At 43.5% G+C, this 23017-nt stretch overlaps 1 protein-coding gene across 1 annotated transcript in view; it reads right to left on the minus strand.

The window, feature by feature from the left end:
• Positions 1–23017, minus strand: part of TRIM44 (tripartite motif containing 44) — a 92056-nt gene that overhangs the window by 39660 nt on the left and 29379 nt on the right. Inside the window, exon 4 of the mRNA XM_081166445.1 lies at positions 17443–17462. Coding sequence (XP_081022571.1) covers positions 17443–17462 — 20 coding nt within the window. The remainder of the gene's footprint in view (positions 1–17442; positions 17463–23017) is intronic.

A 23017-nucleotide genomic window follows, 5' to 3' on the forward strand; every position in this document is an offset into this window, starting at 1 on the left:
ACTTTCAGGCATCTATTGAAGATTTTTTTATGCTGACAGGCCTATGTAGCTATTAGAAGCATTTTTGACTGGACAACCATTTTATAATTGTTTTGCACTGATTTTAATGATGTTTTGTGTTTTATTGTTGTACGGTGCCCTGATTTTACAGTATATAAATGGTAAGTATTAATTTTTTTAAAAAACCTTTATAAAAATAAATTGGTACACTCTGAACATCTTCTCAAATCTAAAGATCACAGTGAGCTTCCACCTTGTACCAATTTCAATACTGTTTTTGCTTACATACTTCACAGCAATTCACAGCAGATCCATCCAAATCTTTCAATGGAGATAAGCAGCCTTATTTATGCCAGCACAGCTGTTCTATACAACATAAGAGACATTATTTTGGATACTAGAGGGATAATGAATTTCTGCCTCGAAATGCCATACCTATTTGTTTAGATTCACAGTGGCAGATAGAGCTATCCAAATCACCAGTCTGCCATGCTGGATGTGGTTGGGGTGGAATGGAGGTGATTTCCCGCCCAGTCCTGCTGAACTCTGCCAGTCTTTGCCAGCAGGGAAGCTCTGCTATCATCAAGGAAGCCCCAGTGGTGTGGAGCATCCTGTTATGTCCACCCAAATGGTGGGTGGGCAGGCAAAAGCTACCATTCAGGACACCCCCGACAGTGCAAGCCAGCAGAACAGCCCCTGAACAGGCCATTTCAAGAGTGGGACTGGGAAGGCACAGGTTGTGCTCGATCCGATAAGGACCCTGCTGTTGTCATGTGACAAGAACACACCCAAACTGGGCCTCTATGCTTCACCAACCTTGGAGTGGTGCCTCATATTCACCTGTTGGCCTTGCCAGCATGAGTTCTGGGGCTGTGAATATGGCACTGCTTGGGCTGTTCCATCAAGTGCTTCTGATGCCGACCAGGGGTTATGATTCCATCTTAATTTTATAAGATTAGACACCATAAAAAGAAATGTGTTTCTACCCATTTCCAAGGCTTTGACAGTAGGCTGCCTATACCAGGTTTCCATAGAGCCTCCAGGGGTGAGATTTATTTTATAATGAGTTGTGCCAGAAGATGTTTATTAATAGCCTCTTGAACAAAGTATTTTTACCAACAAGTGTTCAAGGATATGATGAGGAGTAACGCAAGCAGCAAACAGCCCTGGCTGTTCCTGGCTGTCTTTGTTGAATGACCAAAGTCATTCTTTGCACTCTTCTGCTTTCTGAAGCCTCTTTGTGCTCATTTACTGTGTCCTTTCGGTACTTAGAACTCAGCAGGATGAGCTGAGAGATGATGATCCACAAAATCTATTCAAAAAAAGTGCTTTGGGAAGATGAGGCTTTCTAATGAAAAAGCCAATGATATTTACAATTTATACACCAATGTCCAATGTCATTTAGCAAATAAGGAACTGGCCTAGAAAAACAATCCAAAAAGACCTACTTCTAATCAATAGGTGTAACCACTACTCTGAATCCCTGACACACAGAAATATAGTTCATACAGGTCAGAATGTGAAATGGTTTTTTGACTGATGAAATAGTGAAATTGAATGTAAGAAGATAATGGCTTGGATCCTAAATTGTTCCTCTGTTCACGTAAGGGGTGGGGAGGGGTGATTCCCATCTAATCTCTGCTCCACCTGCACCTCCTACGACCATATATCAAACCATTTTCATGGTCCTCCCATCCCAAGAGCATTTTGTGAGGGGACAAGGGATTGCAGAGTTAAGCAGGAGGCAGGGAAGCTCTGCTGTATGAAAAATGAACTCTGTCCTGTACAAGGAAGGAAAATTAGGATCCAAGTCAATGTATTCCTTTAGAACAAAAGGACAAATACATCACCCTAACAGCCTCCTGTGTTTTGACCCCTGAGCTAATCTTATTAAGAGACAGGTTACTAGGCCCTTTGTTGGCAAATGGCACATTAATGAGATCTCCTTGAAATAATCCCATCTCTACTATGCAGAGAAAATTACATTTTCCAGTATGATTATTATGTCACTCAAACACCTCAACTCCAGCATTCAGTGCTTCTCTCCAAATTATAGCGCAGCTTGCCAGGCAGCAAATAAAACCTCTGAAAAAGAAGGGCTTTTTTGAAGAGGGGGGTGCAAGGAAATAAAAAGCAGGGGATGCAATAGAGGGACTATGGCAAAGTTAATTGCGCTTTTAAATGAAGTCCCAAACAGTGATGCTTTGTTAGTTGAGTCACACAGATCCCTTTGTCTGAAGCAGGAGTCTAAGAAACAGACCAACAGATTGGGCAGAATTAGGTCACTGCCTTCACAAAAACAACATTCACCAGCATAAAACCATTCCTCAGGAACCTCTACAGGCTTTCGCATGCGTGTCTCATGAAGGTAAGTATGCTACAAAACTCACCTTAGCAAATAGCCTATATGCCATTCTACCTATCAAGATGACTTGAAAGGTTATGATTAGCTCATTTGCACTGCAACGTTCCTCCAAGGAGCTTTAAGTGACTTTTGTACAGTCTATCCCCTTGTATCATTACAAAAGCCGGGAGAGAGGGTAGATTAAGAGGTGATGATGAGTTTGGGAACTGAAGCTGAAGGTTCTGGAAGTAGAAATCTGCAAGCGGAGAACTGTCCAAATTTCTACAGTGAAACTCCTACAGGTTGCAAGATAGTGGTGATGCAGCTTTCAACCCAACGCAGACTAGGGTCTCATTGATTCTCAAGCTCTTGATTCTGGATGGGCTTCCTGGTTCAGGTGTAGACAGGTTGTCCGATTCCTTCACTGAAACACCTGCCTTGCTCCAGGTCCCTAGTGAGCTTCACGGTCAAACACAAATCTGACCCCAGGTCTTTCTGGCCTAAGCCTGCCAGCAACACACAAAGAATGGATGCCAATCCATACCAGCAGCATCCCTCCCTTCCTCCATTCTTTTATATTATGTTAGTCCCCTTTTCAGCAATCAGATGAGCTAGTTTAGATGGCAGGGTGGATCTTTATCTCCCCCACCTCTCACATGCCCAGTTTGACAGGAAGGCATCAGATGTTGGGTGGGTGCAGCTTGGCCAAAATCGCCTTTCAGGTCAAGTGAGGAAACCTGGTGGGTTTAATTGGGTTCCCCACCTGCGAACTAAATATTGCCATGCTCCATTTTATTTCCAGGACACTGAAAGATATGTGATACTTATTTTATCAAGTATCTATGAGAAAGGCAGCAAGCATCAAACCCTCGTCAGGATACCCAAAAAGCCCACACTACAATTTTATTCCTAGTCAACAAATGCAGGCTACCACTCCCGTGGCCAGAGGGAGTAATACCATATTGGGACACCATGTTGGATATTCCTGCCTTAATATGCAATTGCTAAGACAGATCAGAAGTACAGTGTTACCTTGGTTCTCAAACTTAATCCATTCTGGAAGTCTTTCCAAAACCAAAGCATTCAAAAACCAAGGCGCGCTTTCCTATAGAAAGTAATGCAAAACGGATTGATCCGATCCAGACTTTTAAAAACAACTCTGAAACAGCAATTTAACATGATTTTTATTATCTAATGAGACTGTTGAACCATAAAATGAAAGCAATAATCAATGTACTGAACTATGTATTGTAGATGATAAAAATTAAAATTAATTCTTTTTCTTGCCCACACTGATGATAAGTCATTGTTTGGATGGGGGGCTTTTATCCATTTCTGCAGTCATGCAATCAAGCAATCAAGCAACCAGTAGCTGAACTGAGTTCCACACAGTCACAAAACCAAATTAACCGAAAAAGCCTCAAAAACAAAAATGCAAAATAAATAGCAAAAACAAAAGTGACAAACTTAATCCGTTCCAGAAGTCCATTTGACTTCTGAAATGTCCGAAAACCAAGGTGCAACTTCTGATTGGTGCAGGTGCCCCAGAAACAATAGCCAACAACCACATTGGACATTTGGCTTCTGAAAAACATTCGAAAACCGGAACACTTACTTCCAGGTTTTCGGCGTTTGAGTACCAAGGCGATTGAGAACCAAGGCACCACTGTACAGCTGTGTACGTGCAAATATTTACTGGGACGCCATCCTCACTGTGAGGCAGGTGTGTTTATGTGCAAGTAAGTGAGTGAGTGAGGGGGGGAGAGAGTGCCAACTAATCTGCATTCCGTGCCCTCCAACCGGGACATTTTGTGTTTGTCTTGTAAACGGACCATGTTGTCTACAGCACTCCAGGCGCTACCCCTTTTCTAATGATTTTTTGCATGCTGCGCTTCCGAAAGGTGAATCCCTCCCCTGCTAGCCCCCCCAAGGAGCTCATTTACCCTGCTTGAAACTAAATTATCTCGCATTTCGCACCACTTTGCAGACTGCAGGGACTTAAATGGCTACGTGGGGTATGACACACCAACAGCATCTGCGCCCTGCCTTTTCATCTGCGCTGCACTCATATAATTACTGACTTCCCCTTTCTCCTGCAATTATCTCCTCTCTCCCGTCCCCCCTTAACGATCAGCTGCGGAATTAAGGCGATTTCCCTCACTCTTCCCTTGTTGCCATGACAACAACAACTTGCCTGCACCTGCTGCTAGATGAACAGTGACACTTTTTTTGGTGGCGGGGGTGGGGGAGGGTATGTGGTGGGAGGCAGAGAAATAGCCACAGTGGGAACACTTTCCTTCCTATTAGCAAAGCATGTGCAGTAAATTGTCAGGAGAGGAAAAGGGAGTCACAGGAAGTGAAACGAGGCACTGTGAAATGAAGACACGCACCCAAAAAAAAGTTTGTACTGAGCTTAGGAGGGACGTAATTTCTTCCTTTCCTTCTGATCCACAGACAGCCATGTAACACAATGGTTAGACCCAAGGTACATCCTGCATAGGTTTTCAAAAATAAAATTTTGAGAAATAAGCAGAATAGGGTCAGACAAGGCGGGGGGGGTGTCTCCCCACTTTGCAGGACTGGACAAGCTTACTGTCAGCATCACTTCAGAAGAACAGGAGTTTCTCTTTCAGGTACACCATGGAGCTAGCCCTGGTAAAATAGCTTTAGTTTGTAAACTTTAAATCTAGCAAGGGGCAGTGGTGTCTTTCTCTTCATTTCCAAATGCTGTTGCTTCCCTGCTAGCCCTATAAAGCTCAATGGTGCAAGAGTACACGTCCCCACCAAAGCAAGTTCAACTGAAGTGGGGCTTACTCCCAGGTTAGGATAGGAACCTTAAGTCTCTGGGTACCCTGAGACAGAACTCCCTTCATCACAGGTGACCTTCTGCCCAATGAACTAGGCGTCACTGAGTCCAACAGAGCTTACCTGCAAGCGTGAGGAGTTTCTACAAGTACAGTGACTGTGTTAAACTGGAGCTTTTAGACCTAGAGGCAGACCCTGTTCCCAGTCCTGTGCCAGGTGCTTCAGGAATGTTTACATCCCTGTGCAACACCCCCCCCCCCTCAACTCGGGCCTTGGTGTCCCAGCCGCTTTCATCCTAGCCATATTAAACACAGTTAATAATGATGGTGATGATGTATCTGGAGGCAATAGCTGCCCTTCCCTTGCTCCCTGCCCTTTCACGCTCCAGAGAAACACAACCCAGTTGTTTGTGTCTTCTCCAAAATGCTTGTTTTATTTACAGGAGCAATCCTTCAGGTTACTTCAAGGACAAAACTGTGATTCTGTGAGTTGCTCCAGTGACAAAAGGAGTACAGTGGAAATTACATACATATCTAGTTTTTAAAAAGAGAGCAACTGATAGCAGCATTTCTGTGTATAAATTCTTCTGCCAATATGAATTTTGTCAAAGTTAAAGATCTGCTGGAGAATCTCCATGAATGATAAAATTGGAAAAACTTGTTACCCAAATAGGACATGGGTATGCTGAGAATCCCCATGCCAGCAAGGAGTTAATAGGTGGTCCAGCAATATGTATTTTTAAAAGCCCATGATAAACGTTTCATCTGTGCAAGCATTTCAGGGTGAGGGGAGGGAGGAAAGTCCTGTAGCACGTGCAGAAGTCCTTGTGTAGGGTTTCTGCTTGTTAGCTGAATCCTGCCCACAAAGTGCATGTATCTATATTTATCTATAGCCTTGCCCATACATGCAAGGCTAATAAGGGGGATTGATAAAAACGTCCCTGAAAATGCAAGCTGCTATTTAGACCTTTGCTTGTTTGGCATGAAGGTCTGCAGAGGGTATCTAAGTGCTGTGAAACATGCTTAGAAACCTCCCTGCAATCAAAAAGCCTGATAAGACAACACATGAGATTTCTAAGTGTGTTCATCACAACACATGTAGGAACCTTTGGCAGAGCTTTTTGCTGAACACAAGGAGTTCCAAAGAGGAGTGCTTGAGACATGTGGGAGATAAGAGGTCCTTCCATGCACACCCTGACCCTTTAACCCTCACATGCTCAGGTAAATACCCAAACTGAAGACAGATTTTGTGCAGCTCAAAAATTTAAAAAATCACACTTTCAGCCTTTGGAGTACCTTGGTTCTCGAATGGAATCCATTCCGGATGTCCGTTTGACTGCCAAAAACGTTTGAAAACCAAGGCACAGCTTCCGATTGGCTGCAGGAGCTTCTTGCACTCAAGCGACGTTCGGCTTCCAAAAAACGTTTGAGTACCAAGGCATTCGAAACCAAGGTATGACTATATTAGTTCATATAACAAGCAAAATACTTGGGGCAGTGGCACAGGATAGGGACTTTTCAGTAGTGGCACCCTATTCCAATGATGGGCTCCCCTTCAAAGTATATCTGCTGCAGAGATGGTTTACTTTTTGGTGGCAGCTGAAGACACATCACTTTGCCTAAGCCCCTGAGTAGGTATGGAGTTCACATATCAGTTGCTATTGCTTACTGTTAATACTTGGGTGTTGCTGTTTTTTACATTCTGTATTTTATATGTTTCATTTGATAGTTCTATTGTTCTTTTATGTTAACCTGCCCTGGGTTCACAGGGGCTTAGACTGAATTATTAAACAATACTGGATTAATACTAAAGCTGCTGTCACCTTACTGTATTTTTATTTCACATTTCTTACAACTGTTGCCTCTCAAAGTGACTCAATTACTAGTAGTAGTAGAACCAGTAGTGTTGTGTATTTGTTGTTGTTCCATATATATAAGACCAACATGCATCCTTTGATTCATCATAAACATCGGAAGAAGCTTTTCAAAGCATTACCATGGCTTTAGATGGAAGCAATGTATTAAGAATCATGGTCCCTTTATGTTCCACAGCAAGTATAGGTCATCTATTCAGTGGATTCCAATCACACCCAGCTGCTGTGTCCCCTGAGATGACAGATAAATGTGACAAAGGACAACCTCTTTTTCTCCAATGCTATTCTAAAGATATCTGCTGGTGTCAACTCAAGTCTCCTGAGCACAGCACTCTATGGGACACAATACAAATGACTGCCCAGAATTAGACATCTCAGAAACCAAAATGAGGCCACATAGAAGAGCCCATTTAATCCTCAGTCCTAAAACAAAAAGTGACTTTTCCACTTTAGCTCTTATTTTCAGATACTTGCATGTTATACTCAATTACAACAAATCTATATTTTCTCTGTCTGCAATTTGAGGGTGATAATGATGCCTTCCTCAGATGGCTGTGGCAAGGATTACTGAGATAATGCACAGGAAGTGATGTGAGCACCTGAAATGTGCTGAAGAAATAATAAGGATCACCAATCCCACTCTCAAATCACCTAGATATTGGGCTGGTTACACGAGGGGATTTACAGAGCCCTTTTAGGGAGAGATAAAGTCACTTTCATTGCTATGATAAAATTCTAAACCCTCCCAGTGCAGACATTCTAAAAATTGCGGCCAGCTGTCCAAGCAAATTTGTGATAATCAGCTTCTCCCCTTTTCATTCACAGAAGCTGTTACTATATCAATGAGGAGACGCACAACTAGATATAACCTATTGCCCCAACATGCCTATACCGAAGTGTGCCTTGCTTTGATTTAAAGAGAGAAGTTTGTCTCCCTCTCTCATTATACGAGACTCAATGAATGGCGGGAGAGTCAAGACTCAAGAGAGACAAAAGGACCTTTTTTCTTCATACCATGCCTACTTAAAATCTATGGCATCCCACTACCAGGTGGTGACCTGCAAATGATCACCACCTTAGACAGCTTTCAAGCTGGATTAGACCAATTCATGAAGGATAAGAATTTCACTGGCTACTAGTCATGATGGCAGAACAAGCTTTGAATATCAATTTCTGAGGAGCAGCAGCAGAATCCTGCATTGCTCATGTCTTGCTCTTGCATTTTCCAAAGGCAACTGGCTGCTGTAGGGAAGTAGGAAAGAAAGAGTATGATGGATTAAAGTGGCTCTTGGCCTGATCCAACAGGGTTCTTCTTCTATTTTGTAATGCAGTTATGTTTGAGGATTCAATCCTAGCCCCTCTGGTTTCCCCTTCTGCCATGTAGACAGGAACCACAATCTCATGAAAGCTATACAGTTCAGATTGCAACTGCAGCCAAAGCTAAAGCAGTTTCTACAGAGGGGCAGTGGAGATATTATACGCATCTGAGTAACTGTGAAGTGTTCTTTCCCTCCATTCTTTGTAACTATCCTGATTCTTTTTGCAGGGGGGTGGGGATTAATTCACTCCAGTCACTGTTTACTCATTCCATCTGGCGCATGTATGGCCGAAGTTCATTTCTACATAATGAGATAAACAAAAACACGTAAGTTTTCATTTACTGATGGAGTATGCCACATGGAACTAAATGCATGCTCAACATAGGGTTTTTTTGGCCTTTTTTCCCAGTGAGAAAAGAGTAATACTGCTTCTGGAAATCAGTATACTGTAAAACAGTATACTACTTGAACACACTCATTCTTTCGCTATTTTCAGCTTCAATCTTTCATTGTTTTAAATCTTTTAGAAGATCCTTAATTGGAAAGGAAAGTCAAGAGCAGCAATACTCTAAACCTAAGCAATGAAGAAGAGGGCTTTCAGAATTAACATATAATATAAGTAAGCACAGAGGGAGTGATTACAGGTTAGACTGCATTTGCTCGGCAACATACTGAAATGTACAAAACCTTTTTTTGGATCACCTAGTTGTTAAATGATTAATCACAAAGTTCTGCTTGCCCGTTGTTTGAGACCATTAGCGCCTGAATTCTGAAATGCAATGTACCTATAGTGGCACAAAGAAGAAATATAGCATTGCCAAGAAAGGATAGATCATTGGTCTGCAACTGATGGGTCAGGACCCAATACTGGGTTGCGGACTGAACTACAGGCATCCTGCACTTACGTGCTTTCGACTTGTGCACGACTCTGCATACGTGCAGTGCCGGGAAAGAAGTAAGTAGATTCAAACCAGGAAATGGCAAGAGAGAGTTGCAAGAGTCCTCGTGGGTCATGAGAAGACTCTCCCCAGAGCCCAAAGAGGACTTCAGAGTGGGTGTAGAAAGCCCCAAAGAGACCAAAGGCACAGTGGGGCTTTGTTTAGGCTGCTTGGCCTCCTGGCCTAGCAGCTGATGCGAGTGGCAGTGCAGCAGCAGCCATTGTTCCGTGCTGTCCCCAGCGTGCCACAGAGCTTCAACTTTGGTTGAAGAGAGTTATGTGGAGAGAGGACAGAAGAGAGAGCTGTGGTGGGGAAAATGGGCATCTAGAAGACTTTTAGAGGGTGCTCCCCACTTACACAATTTTCACTGAGGCACATGACACCTGGAACATAATCCCCACATAGGTGGGGGGATGCCTGGATGGTAGGTTGCAACATACAGTTCCAGCACCATACAAATGTATGGTTAAAACCTTAAGTAATGGATGCCCAAATGCATGTTTGTGCTTAAGATGGGTCCTGGATTAGAAAAGGTTGAAGACTGCTTGGCAGGGGGTTGGACTCGATGGCCCTTGTGGTCTCTTCCAACTCTATGATTCTATGATTCTATGATGTTATTCTTGTTGTTTCTAATGTGCATACATCACTGTACCTGCACCTAGTTATGCTGCAAAGGAACACTAATGAACACTAAGAACATAGTACTGGATATGCATTTGCCCTGAAACAGTGACTATCACGAGGAAACATTATCACATTCTTTACTGGCATATAGTAGTTGAACTAATTTTTTTATAGAAGAGCAGCCACTTTTTACATAGGCAGAAAATACGCTTTCTGGATACTGTGGGTTTCTCAGTGTCCTTTTGGGGGGGGGAGGGGAAATTGGCACAGATTTGTATAAAGGCCTACATGACATCTGCTTCATGAGAAAAGGGAATTTTATATCTTGGCAAATTTCTACGAATGCTTAGTTTATGCTCTTCTCAGAGGGAAGAATAAAAGGAAACAGCAAACAGAGGGGATTTCGGAAAATATCTAGGAACAGGAAGGGGAAGACAGAAAAGAACTGCCTAGAGTAATTAACTTTCTTGTTTAAAAATTTCCCTGTGGAAAAAAGGCCTTTAGAAAGGAGTGACTAAGCACTGGTTAAACCTCAGTTTTCATGCACATCAAATGGCTCTCACCTCAGCCAGTTCTAATCAAATAGAGATAGAGGCAGGACAGATGGAGAGACAATGGACAATTACTCCCTTGTGGGAGAGCCAGGCTATTAACTCAGAGCCAATCTGTGTAAGGTGAGTAGATTGGTCCCATTTGTAATTTCAGGTTCTGCTGGGATCCTGTTAACAATGTATTACTGTCACAGTGAGAAATTTAGTGAGACTAGGACTCCCCCTAAGGCTGCAGTGTTTAATGGGTGCCTGAAGTCTCTCTTGTGGAAGTGCTTTTAGTAATACCACTCCTCATTGCACTGAAGGATAGGGAACAAAACAGTAAGTCAACTAGCCATGGTAAAAAATAGCCTCTCATCAATATAGTACAGGTAAAGGGACCCCTGACCATTAGGTCCAGTCATGACCGACTCTGGGGTTGTGGCGCTCATCTTGCTTTAATGGCCGAGGGAGCCGGCGTACAGCTGGTCATGTGGCCAGCATGACTAAGCTGCTTCTGGCAAACCAGAGCAGCGCATGGAAACGCCGTTTACCTTCCCGCCGGAGCGGTACCTATTGATCTACTTGCACTGTGACATACTTTTGAACTGCTAGGTTGGCAGGAGCTGGGACCAAGCAACAGGAGCTCACCCTGTCGTGGGGATTCAAACCGCCGACCTTTTGATCGGCAAGCCCTAGGCTCTGTGGTTTAACCCACAGCGCCACCCATGTCCCAGTAAACAATGTGCAATGCTGCTAAAACAAGTGCCATACTGACATGCAGGATTTGTCCCTGTTCATCCTACCCCAGTGATTCTCAAACCTTCAACATTCAGCATCCTCTTACGGCGGCTGAAAACTAACAGGTCCCACCTACAGATGCGAAGGACTGTTAAAAATGGGAAAGAGAACCATATTCTCCTCTCTCACTGCCATTTCCTCCAGCCTGTCACATTTCTAATCCCACCAGTCACAAAATGGTGGCAGATGCAGGCAGAGTTTAGCATAAATGGCTGGCAGTTTTAGATATTATTTTCTGATACCTAATTCATTTTTTGTCAAAAATTTTTGACATTTTGACAAAAATGTCTAAATTCTTTGCCACACTGCTTTCCTTGTGGCAAGGTGCAACATAGCTCACCTATCCTCAAGCTAAGTATAGACATTTGCTCTTGAGATATTATGACTCAAGCTCCCCCTTTTAGGCAGAATTTGCTGGTCCAAAGGCTCCAAGTGGAGAAGGCCATTTTCTATCATATTTTTTCCATTCCCACCACCAAATGCTCCTTGCAATATTTTTACTTATCTCCTGAAACTTCTGCTACTAGTCACATTTCATGTTCATCCCCTGCCCCGCAAAAACCCCTACTTGTATCCTTTCTCCCTGGAGCATCAGTACATGGGGAATTCTTGGTGCTGGCACTGATCCAACCAATAGGCGATGGCACGGCTAGGGGGCAGAGTAGGAAGGTGAGGCAGCAGCAGGTGAGATGGCAGCAATGGCACAGGCAAAGTGTGGGTAATTTATTTTTGTGCACAATGTAATAGCTAAATTCACCCGATCACATCCTAGCTAAATAAGCCAGGTTCCACACGATCACAGTCAGCCCCTTTGCTGCTGCTTCACTACTCCCTTTGTGCAAGCAGTAAAGCAACCCACAAAGATGAAGTTCATCAAAGACTTCCCGTTATGTGTGAAATGTGAATTACAGTTAATGCTTTCCAAATGAGGCAGGCTTTTAATCTGGCTTGTTCTCTCACTCCACAAATGGCAGCAATGAGACCAAACTGGCAGGGCCCCCGCAGGAACCAAACTGCAAGCCCTAAAACAGAACAATTCTTCCAAAGCGGAATTCTTTGGAAATTTAACAGGACTTCTTCACTGAGAACAACACGATTCTCTGAAACACAACATGGATCAATATCTACCATTACCGATTGCCCCCTGTAGCATAAAGTTGCAAGAGAGCATTGAACACATTTGCAGTACACAATCTGTAGGGCAACAGCAAAGCCTAGCAGTGCCCAATGCTGATTCACAAAAAAGAAATTTCTCAGCTGTCCCATGAAGGTCTTTCGGCAGCTAAATCGACATGGAACAGGCTCGTGGAGAGCAAAAAGTGTGAAAATCAATGCCCCAGAATCAAATGTGATGCATTTGAGTTCATCGACAGGCACTCCTGAGCAGACAGGATTCCTTGGATGTAGGAAATCTGACGGTTGCTGTCAGGGTTTGCATGATTTTGACATAGGACATAAATATGACAAAGATAATAAGAAGAGATAGGCGAGCAGCAGCAGAGAAGGCCACCACTGCAGAGTAAGTCAGCATATGGAAGACAGTTACAGAAAGGAAAGGGCAAAATGAAAAAAAGCAGAAGGACTTGGAATTAGACAGGATGTGAGAAAAAGACTACGCCATTAAGAAAGGATACAAAAGCACCCTTTGCATCAAGAGAGGAGATAACAAATTAGGTTGGGTGGAAAGTTTAGAAGCTTGGGGTTGTTGTTTTTTCCCCTGAGGGGGGCAATGTTCAGATAAAGCACGATGAAATAAAGGAACTGAGGGAAAGTCTGATCCTTTGGAACAGAAATGACATCAGAAAGAAAATATGGCATTCATAAGGAAGTTATTTTTCCAATACAGTACAAATGCAAGCGTGAAAATATAATCCAGGCTACTCTTATTAGGGAGAGCTCTCGAAAAGCTGCCATCAATGAAAATAGACTTGCTGCAGAGACTTCCCAGAGCAACAGCAGTGGATACAAGACAGTTTTTGTTTAAAAACATTCTACACTTCAATTCAGAATGTCCCAGTCAGCTTACAATAACTAACAAGAAGACTGCAAACAGTAGTCCTATAAGCAACCACACTGGGGTGGGGATATTGGGAAGACAGAGGGTGAAAGCCTCAGAAAATGAAGACATCATCCTAGGTGCCAGGCAAATCTCCATGAGGCAATAATCTCACAAGGGAGGCACCACAACTACCTCATTCTGGGTATCCAGACAAGAGCCTCAGAGGAAAAGCTTTGTGTATAGGATCTTTGTGTATTCATTGTTGCAGCCTGTGAACAAACTATTAGATACCAAACAAAGAAACACCAGGACTGGTTTGATGAGAATGACAGTGAGATTGAATGCATTATTGACAAGAAAATGAAAGCCTTTCAGATCTGGCAAAGAGACAGAAACTGTGCCACTAAGAAAAACACCTCAGCTAAAGCTGAGGTTCAAGAAGAACTGGAGAACTAAAGAACATCTGGTGGATAAAAAAAGCTCAAGAGATCTAGCACTTCGCCAACACTCATGATGCGCAGAGTTTCTTTAAAGCCACAAAAACCATCTATCGGCCAATAAATTATGGCATATGCCCCCTATGCTCAACAGAGGGTACCATACTTCTAAAAGATAAAAAAGCTATTGCATTGCATTGGAAAGAACATTACCAGCATCTTCTTAACAGCAACTCCCCTGTAGCTGCTGAGTTCCTCTCACAAATTCTGCAAAAACAAACTAGAGATGAGCTTGTAGTATCTCCAAATCTGGGAGAGTTGTGATTAACCAAATGAAAAACAACAAAACCAGTGGACCGCCGAAGTCTTCAAAGTGGGCAGAATTGAACTTGCACAACAACTTCACAAGCTCATTGAAAAAATCTGCGAGAGGAGATCCCAGCTTTGGGGATGCCAAAATTATCAATCTCTTTTTAAAAAGGTGATAGCACGGATTGCAGAAACTATCGAGGCATCGCTTTATTAGCTGCCGCTGGCAAAATTCTTGCAAGGATCTTAGCAAACCATCTCCTAACTATATCCGAGGCTACCCTTCCTGAATCCCAAAATGGTTTTTTACTTTCTAAGGGGACAGTGGATATGATTTTCACTGCTCGACAGCTTCAAGAAAAATGCACATAGTGGAGAACTCCATTCATTTCACACCAAACCCACCCTTTGCTGATTAGGGAAAACATCATACACAAAGGCTTTTTGCCAGTTCTGCAGCCAACTCTGGCCCACTCCATACTGCAAGAACCAGAAAATTACATGATGCAATGTCACCTTTCTCCTTACTTTTAAAAGAAGCTGTCTTACTATTGATATTTCTTTCGGATGTGCCATTTCAAAGCACCATGAACTACTCAACATAGATACATTAAACTTGCAAGGTCTGCAGTGAGATGGAAGAGCAACATAAAACAAGCTACTTAGACACCAATAAATTCAGTTGAACAACTCAGCCTGGAAAATTCCATACCAATTTCCTTGAGTACTTTTAATATCAGGGTTAAAACAACGTCAACATGTCTGCAGGCAACAGAAAGGCACAAAAATGTGTGATCTAGCTCTGCACGTTGTCATCTTGTTGACTTAATCCATTTCCCCTTTCTCTCTTTGTGAATGGACACTTCCCAACTCCCACAAAGTCAAAATTGTTCCCCAAGAACAATGCAGAACAGCCTATGCTTATTGGAAATGATGGGCATGCGCGGTACTCACCTGAGCATTCATTGGGCTGGCAATCTGGAATGTGTATTAGGAATGCCAAGCTTGCCTTGTATTATTAGAGCACGTCTCCCCTCCTACTGAGGAAAGTATATGGCTATGAAAAATAAGGCCCACAGGGAAGAGAGGAAGAAGCAATCTATTCAGCCTGTCAGCCTGCACCAAACTCAATGTCAAAATAGTGGAAGTCACATTGATAGACTTCATAAGGATTGCAGCGGGCGTTGTCCGAATGAATTCCCCTTTCCCTGCTGTGGTACTGCAGGCAGTTGTGTGTGTGTGTTTTAAAATGCAACAGAAAATAAATGTGATGAATATTGGATTAACCTTCCCACAAATAGGGATTGGAAGGATTCACAGAGGAGAGAAAAAACAGTCAAATGATTGTGTATCTATAAACGCATAAAACAGATAAAGAGCAAAAAACTGGTCACAGCAAGAAGTAAAAATTTCATAAACCAGTGCAAAGTGCTGTTTTTAACTCACAGTGGCTCAGAACAGCAATACCCGAAGAACATCTTCTCCCCTACAAACCTACCCAGACTTTTAAGGGCATCATCTGAGGCCTTCCTCTAAGTGCTCGCTATGGAGGGGGGCAACAAGAGGGAGGGCCTTCTATGGAATGCTCTTCCCAAAACAGCCCACCTGGCACCAACATTGCCATCATTCTAGCACCAGGCAAAACCTTTTCTTTACTCAAGTAAAAATCACTGGAACAGATTTTGTATGTGTGCTTTAATCTCTGAATTTTACATGTGATTTTGTAATGATGTTGTCTTTATATTGTACATAACTAGGAGGTGTTTTTTTATAACATGGAGGTGATATTTATAAGGCCACTGAAAATCTAAATAATTAACACTGTTTTTAAAAAAGAAAAAAGTGGGGGAGGAATCTAAGACATTTTACTTTTGGGTACAATAACATGTGAAATTAGTTTGATTTCAGTTTCCACACTTGGCAATAACCACTGTCACAAGATTATATATAGACCAATATTGCAGCTCATATGCCTTTAGACCATAACAGCAGCTCATTAATTGTCCAGAGGGGGCACAATTAGGCCATGGTAAGTCATTGTGAGTTAATCCCTGCACTTTATTAGGTAGCATTTTGTTAGCTAAATAAGCAATGTAAAGAATTCAAACTAGTATCAGCGGTTGGACAAGAAATATTTCATATCATGCCATACTAGCAGCTTTTGGTGTTGCTTGCTTGAACAAATTTACAAACTGGTTGGGTTTTTTGTTTTGCTTTCTCTATTTAATGTACATGCTTCCTTGCAATTGGGCAAACACTTTTAGATCCCTTTGTGTAAAGCTGATGGGAAGAGTGTTAAAAATGTGCCTCACCCCCTCCCAAACAAAAGGCAGAACAGAACCTAAAGTCAGATCTGGAGCTGTAAAAAAGGAATGTAATCCCAAACACACACATGGGATTACCAGAAAATACCAACAGGGAAGAAAAGCTTACTGCTTCTCTTCCTGACTACAGTTCAAAGCATCAGCCACCACACAACACAGCTGACTGCCTATCTTTGTCCCCAGTGTTTCATGCCTTGACTTTCAGGAACCACACAGAGATTCCCCTAACCACTGGAGATAACAGGTGTACCCTGGAGGAACCATGGTAGCAATTACCAAAATGAATTATACGTTCAGAGTGAAATGAACAGCAAAACCCTTGCTTACAGGTCTAGTTTTCACATAAGTGATTCTACGTGTTACTAGCTATAGCCTTGGCTGAAAACCCAAACTTCTACAACTCCTGCCCATAAAACAAACATGGTTCCAGTGCATTTTAAAAATGTTTAAGTCTTATCTCATCCCCAATGGAATTTTGCATGCTTATTAGGTGGAAGGAGGGAAGAAAGGAGGAAGCAAGAGAAGGTTCTTTTTATCATATGTGGTGGTCTTGTAGTAAGGTTAAAGCTTACTGGGAAATGATAGATAATGAAATGAAAAGGATGTTTAAAATAACCTTTGTTTAAAAAACTAAAAGCTTTTCTTTGGGGAATTACAGGGACAGAACTATCTGAAATGTATAGAAACTTATTCATGTATGCTATTACAGTGGCCAGAATGTTACTTGCCACAAAATGGAAAGAAGCAGAAGACCCAGCAAAAGAAGAATGGATACAAAAAGTTATGGAATATGCAGAAATCGTTAAACTTACTGAAAGAATAAGAGATCAAGATAACAGGTTTTTATAAAAGAATGGAAATGGGTTATTGAATATTTACAGATAAACTGTAAACAGATAAGATCATTGGCATGATTATTGTAATAACCTGCAGTTTTATAATAGTATATATTTAAAGTAGATGAATAAATGAGCAAATTAAGTTAATTTGGATATGCAAAGGTTATTAAAAATAAATTTAAGGAACTCCAGAAAGAGAGGGAAGTCAAGTTTAAATTGTTAACATGATTGTAAAATTAGTGAAAAGTATAAAACTAGAGAAATGTATAAACTTGAAAAGAAAGAAGTCAGTGTACTCACCTGTTTTCTTCATCTGTGCTCTGCAGGAAAACACACAAACAAACAAAAATAAAACAACGTTGAGAGCAGCCCTGCAAACACTGATTTTCATGTTTAGACCAGTGCGAGTAAGTCATGTATGACAGTCAGATGCAAGGCTTAGTGTCCAATGTTAAAAAGAGAAGTTCCACTCAGCTAATGGAGGTCATTATCATTACATTGCAAGCTGCAGGCTACATGCAACCAGGAGGGCACACAGAAAAGCTCATTTATTACACTGGGCCTGCGGCAGTAACAACAGCGATCATCTCACCATTCATCCATTAAGCACGCTTGAGCCCTTCACTCTGGATTCTCAGGTCATCTTGGCCAGCTGAGAACAATTCTGGATGAAAAATGCTGAAGCCACCACCTCATCCTGCTACGAATGATAGTTGATAACACTCATGTAGTGCTTGGGATGGCAGATGGCACATGATTGCACAAGGCCCTAATGGTACCTAACATTTCACATTATGGGGTTCCCCCCCCCCCCATATGCCCTGGTGCTTAAATGATAAATACCTACAATCCCATAGAAATTGGGCTGGCTCCTTCTTGCCTTCACATAGGCGTGTGAACTAAAGGCAACACATACGCTGAGGCAAAAAAAGAAGCGGGCTCGGTGCTCATTAAAGCGTGGCGCATTAAGGACATTTTATATCACATTCTGAGAGAGGAAAGGGCATTGCAATAATCAGTTCTATGTAAATACCACTGTGGAGTTACACAAGCAACATTTTCTCTTCTGCTGAGAAAAGGGCAACATTAAACAAGCTTTGATATCCGCTCACTTTGAGGGTCCGATAAGGAGGAGATGCAAAATAGAAACTTCCAGTTAATAGAGAAATTTAATAGACATTTGTTTAAAGAGACAAGCGAGCATATCCATGACATTAAAGAAATGCATATAACTCATCCATGCTTTCTTAAATTATTTGGTAAGCAACTGGTGCTTTTAAAGGCAGGCTTGGGCAAACATTACATCAGCAGCCTAGTAGCAGATAGAGAACAGAGAGCCAGGCTTTGCATACTGAATGTCCCAAGTTCCATTCCAAACATCTCCAGTTAAAAACACTCTTAGACCGAGACCTTGAAGAGCAACTGCCACTCAACATAGCCAGCAATGGCTTAAAGGTAAAGGTAAAGCAACCCCTGACCATTAGGTCCAGTCATGACCGACTCTGGCGTTGCGGCGCTCATCTCACTTTACTGGCCAAGGGAGCCGGCATACAGCTTCCGGGTCATGTGGCCAGCATGACTAAGCCACTTCTGGTGAACCAGAGCAGCACACGGAAACGCCGTTTGCCTTCCCGCCGGAGCGGTACCTATTTATCTACTTGCACTTTGACATGGTTTCAAACTGCTAGGTTGGCAGGAGCAGGGACTGAGGAACAGGCGCTCACCCTGTCGCGGGGATTCGAACCGCCGACCTTCTGATCAGCAAGTCCTAGGCTCTGTGGTTTAACCCACAGTGCCACCCACGTCCTTTACCACCAATGGCTTTGGCACCCTAATGAGATGATTCTGGACATGGAAAGTTCATGTGTTCATAAGATATGGTGTGTAGCACATAAACCAGCATATTTCCATATCCCACCCCTACAACATGAGATTGGCAAAGACACGGTCTTCAGAACAGGAGTGGGGAACCTTTGGCCCTCCAGATGTTTCTGGCCTACAACTCCCCTCATTCCTGGCTATGCTGGCTGGGGCTGATGGGAGTTGGAATTCAGCAATGCCGAGAAGGACACAGATTTCCCACTTCTGCCTCAGAATGTAGTGGTGGAACAGTCCTATTTCTCTTTCTGCTCCCTTCCTCTCATGAAAGCTAATTAGTCAGAACAAAAATAGGGCTATTATGTTATTTCACTTTTCATGTCTTAACCTAACAGATCCAGATTAATGAAGAATTTACTGTTTTTAGATATACTGCATGTTTAAAACTACATTTACAAATTCATCAGTCATCTTCCAGATCCAGACCTTTCTTGAATTATAGCTCTGTTAAAACTAATGTTTATTCTAGCACCGAGCCTACAGCAGAAATGTTCTATTTCTAGGCTCACCGTTTCTTTGTATTTTCTATTTTTTAAAGGGCAGGGAGGAGAAAAAGTTGTATAATAACTATTTAGACAAAGAGAAATATTGCCCCACACAAGGCATAATTAGCATATAAGCACCTCTAGGGACCACTAGGGATGCAAGTGGTGCTGTGGTCTAAACCACAGAGCCTAGGGCTTGCCGATCAGAAGGTTGGCAGTTCGAATCCCTGCAATGGGACGAGCTCCCGTTGCTCGGTCCCAGCTCCTGCCAACCTAGCACTTCAAAAGCACGTCAAAGTGCAAGTAGATAAATAGGTACCACTCTGATGGGAAGGTAAACGGCATTTCCATGCACTGCTCTGGTTCATCAGAAGCGGCTTAGTCATGCTAGCCACGTGACCCAGAAGCTGTACACCGGCTCCCTCGGCCAATAAAGCGAGATGAGCACCGTAACTCCAGAGTGGTCCACGACTGGACCTAACGGTCAGGGGTCCCTTTACCTTTACCTCTAGCTCACGGTATACAGTTTTCAAGAAACAGAGACAAGATGAAGAAGGTTGATGTGGAAAAATCACTGACTAACAGGGCTTGGCATTTAATTTTTAAAGACGTGGGTGAACAAACCCCGTTCCTCACAAGACTAAAGGAAGAGAAAATCCCTTTACTCAATGACTGCTACAGAGAGCTTTCCTTCTTGAGGGGGGAAAGCTGCAGAACAGAAAGTGAAAAAAAGATACCAAGGTACTAACAGTAAAAATATTTCTGTGATCTATAGAGATCAACAACCTTTCCACCCAACTATCAAAGTACCTATGGTTCCTTTTCTAAGACAGGTGAATCATAGGCTCAATCTGTGCTTATAACAATTTTAAAAAAAATCAGTACAAGTTCTTTCTTAACTTGGTTTCTTAAAATCAGTGATACAACTTCTAGGAATACAATAACAATAACAATACTATACTAGCTACTATGGATGTGGAATCTCTGTACACCAACATCCCACACAACGATGGTTTACAAGCTATAAGGAACACCATTTCAGATAAAACCACAGCGGACCTTGCCACCAAACTCTGCCAATTTGTCCTTACCCACAACAACTTCAAATTCGGTGATGACCTGTTCCTTCAGATCAGCGGCACAGCAATGGGCACCCGCATGGCCCCACAGTATGCCAACATCTTCATGGCAGATTTAGAACAACGTTTCCTGAACTCCTACCCACTCAAACCTCTCTTGTACCTGCGATACATTGACGATATTTTTATCATCTGGACACATGGTCAACAGACCCTGGACACCTTTCACCAGAAATTTAATGATTTTCACCCCACAATCAACCTTACAATGAATCAATCTATGCAAGAAATACATTTTTTGGACACTACTATAAAAATACAGGATGGGCGCATAGACACCACCTTATACCGCAAACCAACTGACCGACAAACATATCTACATGCCTCCAGCTACCATCCCAAACATACCAAACAGTCCATTGTATACAGCCAGGCACTACGTTACAGCCGCATCTGTTCCAACTCTACAGACAGAGACTCTCACCTAAGAGATCTACAGCAAACCTTCTCAGAACTAAAATACCCAGCAGATGAAGTTAAACAACAGATCAACAGAGACAGACTGATACCCAGAGAGAACTTGCTGCAAGACAGACCCAAAAAAGAAAATAACAGAACACCTCTAGTCATCACATACAGCTCCCAAGTTAAAACAGTACAACGCATCATCAGAGATCTACAACCTCTCCTGGACAATGACAGTTCTCTTTCTCAAGCTCTGGGAGGAAGACCTTTCATTGCCTACAGACAGCCACCCAATCTTAAACAACTCCTAACCCACAATAATACTACAACCAGACTTAACACAGACACTGGCACCAGAGCCTGCAATAAACCCAGATGCCAACTTTGCTGCCACATACACACGGACAACACCATTACTGGCCCCAACAACATCACACATACCATCTCGGGACTATTTAATTGCTCATCGTCTAACATTGTGTATGCCATCAAATGCCAACAGTGTCCTTCAGCTCTCTATATTGGACAAACAGGCCAAACCTTACGCCAAAGAATAAACGGACATAAATCTGACATCAAGAATCACAAAACAGAGAAACCAGTAGGAGAACACTTCAATCTCCCAGGACATTCTATACAAGATCTCAAAGTAGCTGTTTTACTACAAAGGAATTTCAGAAACAGACTGGAAAGAGAAGCTGCTGAATTACAACTCATTACCAAACTTAAAACAATGGAAAAACCTGGGCTGAACAAAGACATTGGATTCTTATCTCACTATACATGACTAAACCATTTCTCACCTCCTCACCCCTTGCCTTTTCCTGTAAGACCTATTACAGTCGTTAAGAGTCGTCAACAGGCTCTCCCAGCTATCTGCCTATCTCCCATTCCCACCACCCTTCTGAGTAACACCCCTCCCCACATTCTCACTATATAGAAGGATCTGGCAACTTCTGTTTCAGTGTATCTGAAGAAGTGTGCATGCACACGAAAGCTCATACCAAGAACTAACTTAGTTGGTCTTTAAGGCAGTGTTTCCCAACCACTGTTCCATGGCACACTAGTGTGCCGCGAGATGTTGCCTGGTGTGCCGCGGGGAAAATTAAAAAATCCGAAAGATATTTTTTTTAAAGTCAAATTTTCGATTGGGGCGCCGTCACTAGATGACCCCTGGGGTTCCCTCCCTCCCCCCGCTCTGCGCCTCCCTCCTCCTCCTCCTCCTCCGGGGAGGCCCTTCCTGGCTCTCGGCCAAGGCTTGGCGGCTGCCACTCACTCACTCGCTCACCCACCCGTCCCTCCATCCCTGCACCCGGCCTCTCCCCCTCCGTCCCCGGCGCGGGGGCTGCCGGGATCCGTAGTCCCCTCGCCCTTGGGCTCCGCGCCCGTGTGGGGTGCGCAAACTACGTTTCCCAGCGTGGCCTGGCGGGCCGGGCGTTTTGTTTGAAGCGCTCTTCTCCCGGCCATGGAATGAGCGCGGCGGCGGCGGCCGGGCGGGCAGGGGCTCTTCCGCGCAGACCCCGTGCAGCCTGCCTGCGCCCCCGCGGAGATCGGGCGGCAGGATGGAGCCCGGGGATCCCCGCGGAGGCGGAGCGGCGGAGGCGGAGGCTGCCCCCCAGGTAGGGTTGCGTCGGGGGGGTTTTATTTTTGCAATGCTGCATCCGCGCCGGAGGGGACGCATCGGACCGCAGGGAGACCTCTTGGCGGGCGTGCAAGGCAATGCATGCGTGCAGGCCTTGCATGGAGTGCAGTGCAATGCAATGGCAACGCGGCGCCCTGCATGCATGCAACTTCCACCGGCGCTCCGGACTTGGCAGGTGAGGGGGGTCCCCAGTGGGCGGCAGAGAGAGCCGGGAGGGCGAAGGGGAGCCAGGGGGGAGCAGCGCTGCTCCCCGAGCCGAGCCCGGGGGGAAACTTTGGCGTCGTTGGGTGTTGGAAGCGGAGGCTGGTGGGGGCCCCTCACCTGCA

This window comes from Podarcis bocagei, assembly GCF_964188305.1.
Source record: "Podarcis bocagei genome assembly, chromosome: 1".
In the NCBI taxonomy this organism is placed as follows: domain Eukaryota; kingdom Metazoa; phylum Chordata; class Lepidosauria; order Squamata; family Lacertidae; genus Podarcis; species Podarcis bocagei.